This window comes from Astyanax mexicanus, chromosome 8, assembly GCF_023375975.1.
Source record: "Astyanax mexicanus isolate ESR-SI-001 chromosome 8, AstMex3_surface, whole genome shotgun sequence".
In the NCBI taxonomy this organism is placed as follows: domain Eukaryota; kingdom Metazoa; phylum Chordata; class Actinopteri; order Characiformes; family Acestrorhamphidae; genus Astyanax; species Astyanax mexicanus.
The window spans coordinates 31,772,728-31,778,727 of NC_064415.1; the positions used below are offsets into that span (position 1 = coordinate 31,772,728).

Sequence of the window (6,000 nt, forward strand, 5' to 3'; positions counted from 1 at the left end):
TTGTCTTTGGCACTATTTTTTTCTGACCTAAACTTTTTTTTTTTTTACATCATTTTTGATTAACTGAGCAAGTGAACTATAGCTGCCATCTGTTTGACCCTCAGAAGCCAATCAGAAGCAGTTTCACATTGCCTGACATCTTCTGATCGCTAAGAAAGAGTCTGTTCAAGAGCATCCTCACAGGGTTCAGCATCTGCAGAGATGATTACACACTGGATGATCATTTTTGTCCTCAGAACTGGTGAGTAACAGCTATTTTTTTGGTTTATTCTTCACAAATAAGTTTGTCATTATCTGTACTCATCTATATTTCTATGTGTTTTCTTCTTCTTTTGTGTTTGCTGTAGGTGTGGTTCAACTTAAAGATGCTAAACCAGCTCCTATTCAAGTTGTAAATCTTGGAGATAGTGTAACAATTCAGTGCCATCTGCCACAGAAAAGGATCACCACTATGGTGTGGTATAAGCAGAGCGTTGGCCAGAATCCCAGGCCATTGGCAATGGTCTACAATTACGTGCGTGAAACCAAATTTGAGGATGAGTTTCAAAATGGCAGATTTAACGTATATCCAGAGAAAGGATCATTTCATCTAAATATTGCTGCTGTAGGTCAGGAGGACACTGGTGCTTACTACTGTGGAATAGTCTTCTTAAACGAACTGCAGTTTGTTTCCTGGACATTTCTGATGCCAGCAGGTAAAAATTCACTGTTATTTTGTTATCATGTGAGTTAAAGCATATCGTCACTAATTTTCCAAGGAAAAACATGTATATGCAATACATCATTTAAAAACAACAATTGTCCCTCACACTGAGTGACAGTTTATTTCAATGACTTGTAGTAAAATTGCTTTACATTGATTTTCATAGATAGTTGTTTCATTTTACTGTAAATGTAGTATTTTTGTGATACATACTTTTCCTTGGACAGCAACAATAGAATGTTTTCACAGCTGGAAAACACATTACTTTGTTTCTATGCTCAAGTATTATTTAGCAAAATGTGTAATTTTACTAAAATCATTAACTAATTAAGTTGCATTTCAAAAATAATAAATATACAGCGCTGGAAAAAATAAGAGACCACTTAAAAGTTTAATTGATTTTATGAAATTGAAAACCTCTGGAATATAATCAAGAGGAAGATGGATGATCACAAGTCATCAAACCAAGCTGAACTGCTTAACCTTTTTTCATTTACTGGTGGCATAAAGTTATTCAAAAGCAGTGTGTAAGACTGGTGGAGGAGAACATGCCAAGATACATGAAAACTGTGATTATAAAACAGGGTTATTCCACCAAATATTGATTTCAGAACTCTTAAACCTTCTTTTTTTGTTATTTCAGCCATTTTTCATTTTCTGCAAATAAATGCCCTAAATGACAATTAATTATTTTTCTATCTAAATACTGTATCACTCACGTGTGACTTGAGTAGCATTACTGAGATATGTGGTTGGATTGCTACTGCTAACGTAAATTTATGATTAGCATAGCACTGCTGAGGTAAATGCATTGTGCTTTGTTGGTTTAAGAAAAAGGTATATAATGGGATTGAGACAAACTTTTAAATTGTAGTTTAGTTCATTTAGGCTGTTTAATGTAAAAAAAGGCAGAAAAGGGGGGAAAATTAATTAAACACTTTGTCTCAATATCTCGTTTTTGTTCGTTTTTGCAACAAACAAAAATCACTTGTACCCAGACATTCAAATGAGCACAGTTTCTGTTCTATTTTGACTTCTCTGGATATTTAATCAAATCCTAATAATTATCTATATGCTGTTTCTCCAAGGGATTGTAACAAAAACAAGAAATTTTGTACAGCAGCCGGTGTTGGAGTTGGTTCATGCAGGACATTCCATCAGTCTGGAGTGTACAGTCTTTACCAAGACCTGTTCAGAAGATCACAGTGTGTACTGGTTCAGACATGCAGCAGGAGAATCTCATCCAGGAATCATCTTCACTCATGGAGACTCCAGCAGTCAGTGTACGAGGAGTTCTGAGACTGTTTCTCCTACACAGAGCTGTATCTACAAACTCCCCAAGAACAACCTCAGCCTCTCTGATGCTGGAACTTACTACTGTGCTGTAGCTGCATGTGGAGAGATACTGTTTGGGAACGGAACTGCATTGAAGTTAATGGGTAAATACTGTATTACATCATTAACTACCGTGTTAATTGTAGCAACACTACAAAACTAGTGCAACCAATGTGATAATTACTGTGTCTGATCTGTCCTAGATACTGAAAGTGATGTTTGGGATCGTATAGTTTTTGCCTTTGCTTTTACAAACGCCCTTACTGTTACTGTAATCATTGCTCTGGTATTTGATCTGTGGAACAACAGAAGAAAAAGGAGAAAAGGTAGGATCCCTTATTACAATTTACAAAACTTTAATCCAGCCAATTTACTGTAAATCAAATCAGTTTTTATTTTTACATTATATTTAAAAGTTTACAGGAAAGTGGAAATTTACAGTACTATTTTTCAGTATTAATATTTGTTCTTTATTTTTATTATTCACTACATTGTAGATTAATACTAAATACTTAAAATGTGACTATGAACACATATGCTATTAGATATTAGATTAAAAAAAAAAAAAACGTGTTTAACCTTCACCTGATAATAATACCTGACATTAAAAAACAACACAGGTGGTTTAGGACGAGTTTGATCAGAGCAGAGTGAAAGAAGAGCAGCAGAAAAGAGCTCAGCACCTCTAGAACTCCTTTAAATCTGAATCTATTTTGAGGTGCATATAAAGAAAAAATAGTATATAGATGTATTACACATACAGAGTAATCTATATTAAGCATGTATTTCTTTCATTGTTGATGATTATGGCTTACAGCCAATAAAACCCCCAAAATCAGTGTTTCAGAAAATTACAATATTATATAAGACCAATTAGAACTTTTGGCAGTGTGGGCAGTGTGCCAAGTCCTGCTGAAAAATGAAATCCGTTGTCAGCAGAGGGTAGCATAATGTGCTGTAAAATCTCTTGGTAGAAGCTTCGCTGACTTGAAATAACACAGTGGATCAACACCAGCAGATGACATGTCTCTCCAAACCATCACTGATCATCAGTAAATTTTACATTTCATTTGTAAATCAAGGGAGCAGAGTCTGGAGGAAGAGTGGAGAGACACACAGTCCAAACTGCTTGAGGTCTGGAGTGAAGTTTCCACAATCAGTGATGGTTTGGAGAGACATGTCATCTGCTGGTTTTGATCCACTGTTATATCAAGTCCAAAGTCAGTGCAGTTTTGTTTTCCCACAAAATCTTACAGCACTTAATGCTTCACTTTGCTGACAACTTTTATGGAGTTGCAGATTTCATTGTCCAGCAGGACTTGGCACACTGCCCACACTGTCAAAAACCGATTGTACCTTATATAATATTGTAATTTTCTGAGACACTGATTTTTATGACTTTTATTGGCTGTAGGACATAATTATCAACAATTAAATACATAAACACTTGAAATAGCTCAAACTGTGTGTAATACATCTATATAATATATGAGTTTCACATTTTAAAATGAATTACTGAAATAAAGTAACTTTTCACTGATATTATTATTTTTTTATATATATATATTTAACACTGTTCAATATACTCTAGTTCAAAAAGATTGCAAAATGAGATTGTGGATGAGATCCAGCTTTGATTGTCCTAAATGAAAATTCTGTTAATTAACAACCATGCTGATGGTCAAATACTCTAATCAAGCATAACATTATGACCACCTCCTTTCTACATTCGCTTTCGATGTCAATGTAGTTGTATAATTGTAGACTATAGTCCTGTATCTGTTTCTTTGCATACTTTATTATCCTCATTTCACTCGGTTCCTTAATGGTTAGGACCCCACAGGAGAGACCACCACAAAACAGCTATTGTTTGGATGGTGGGTCACCTATTAGACACTCATACCTACCTATACCATACCTACTCATTCCAGAGCTACTCCACCTTGTAGATGGAAAGTCTGAGACTGAAGCTCATCTGTTGGTGCACAGTTTGGGTTGGTCATCCTTTAGTCCGTCATTAGTGGTTGCAGGATGTTGCCCATATGCCACATGTGTTCATGTGCTCACCATTAAAAATAAGTGGCATGAGACAAATATCTTTGCTGCCATACAAAACCCTGATAATTGTTTTTTTATTCTGTGTCGGGATATAATGATGAATGGACCAATAGAAATGCACAGAATTTATTTGGAATTAAATATTTTACATTTACTTCCACTAATGGTTTAGTACATATTTGCATGACAGCCACAATGTGTTAATGTATGCAAGCACAAACTGAACTTTTGTTTTCTTTAAGGTTCTACCAATAACTTGACCGACCAGCATCAACAGGTAAATATTCATATTTGCATTTGATATTTGCATTTCTCCAATACTAGTGGAATTTAAACATTTATTTAAAATATAATTTACAATGTGTACTAATGCTACTAATTATAACCCCTTAAATAGCAGGTCAAACATGACCATGAACCTCTAAACATGCACATGCATTTGTATAAATGAAAAAAAAATATATATATTATATATATATATATATATATATATATATATATATATATATATATATATATATATATATATATATATATATTTTTTTTTTTTTTTTTTTTTTACAAGATTTATTTTCTCATATTTGCCCTTTTGATGCAGTGCACAAACCTATAGAGCAATAGATGCAAACTTTACATTAAAACTAAACAGAATAATTGAGCATAACCAGCCAAACCTATGATAGACCCAACATTTGCTTTCTATTTTCTTTATTTTACCACAAATGCATGAAGGATCATTATTTTTATACAAAATGAGACTAGCCACCTGCGTTTACACAGCAAGAAAGAGAAAAGATGAATGAATAAACAATACAGATATTAGCGTTAGCAATAAGGTTATTAATTTTGTTTATTTTCCAATTCTAGACTCTCAGTTCTGTGGTGTACTCGGAAGATCTGAATTATGCTGCCATGAATTTCACCCCAAACCATTCTGCATCAAGAAAAGCAAGAAGAACTGCATGTGAAGATAAATCTGTGTACTCTGAAGTCTCTTCCAACCCAAAAGACTAAATAAAAGAGTGAAACTTCTCTCTAAAGCAGAATCTATACTCTTAAAATTGTGGATTTCTGTAAATAATCCCTTTTCCTGCTTTCTATAAAAGATAAAGGTATCTACTACTGCAAAAAAAAAAAATTGTAAATAAAAATTTGTTTTAAAACAGCTACATGTATTTAATTGTGAGCTTCTTGATCGTTAAAGAAATAGTATGTTAAAGTTAACATTTGTTTTATGTTTCAAATGTTAGAATTTTTATTCTGTTTTGTCTTTGACTTTACTTACTGTACTTCTAAATCTGGACATGCATTTGAATAAATTAAAAAAATAATTTAAAAGATTTATTTTCTCAAATTTGCCCTTTTGATACATGCTCCATACATACACAACTTACTTACACTCTGCAACTGGTTTTAGCATGTCCGAATGTACTAGAGGGAAAGGGTGGGACTTGGTTTTACATGGGCCTATCAGATTTCTTCATACGTTATACAAAGTCAGATCTAAGATACTGTGACAGATTTAAGAAACAGTGACCCCCAACCATGACATCCAATAAGAAACTGTATGATTATGTGTAATAATGTGGAATAATAATGAGATGCGGAGTGCAGGACACATGCAGACAGTTAATGGTCAAGGCAGGTGGAGGTCAACACACATGGAAGGTCATGGACAAACAACTGGGAAAGCGCATGGTGTATGAAAAAAATAATAATAATAACTTTTCTAAACTTGACAGAAAAAATGGGAAGACAAATAATTCTGAGGTTCTATGTTTAACATCAGGCTGATTAAAGGCTAATGTCAGGGTTTAGCCAGCTAGAATGGACCAATCACAAAATGGGAGAATATATTTAAGATAATGATTAAGAGCATAATTCAAAAGTTAAACATTAATAAT

General features: G+C 33.6%; 1 protein-coding gene across 1 annotated transcript; it reads left to right on the forward strand.

Annotated features, from left to right (window-relative positions):
* Nucleotides 1–201: 201 nt before the first annotated feature.
* On the forward strand, nucleotides 202–5,272 carry LOC103021674 (polymeric immunoglobulin receptor-like). The gene is made up of 6 exons (XM_022686232.2): nucleotides 202–241; nucleotides 348–695; nucleotides 1,792–2,142; nucleotides 2,242–2,364; nucleotides 4,339–4,373; nucleotides 4,964–5,272. The coding sequence occupies exons 1-6, from the start codon at nucleotides 202–204 to the stop codon at nucleotides 5,108–5,110; spliced, it is 1,044 nt and encodes a 347-aa protein (XP_022541953.2). The 3' UTR covers nucleotides 5,111–5,272.
* Nucleotides 5,273–6,000: the final 728 nt, after the last annotated feature.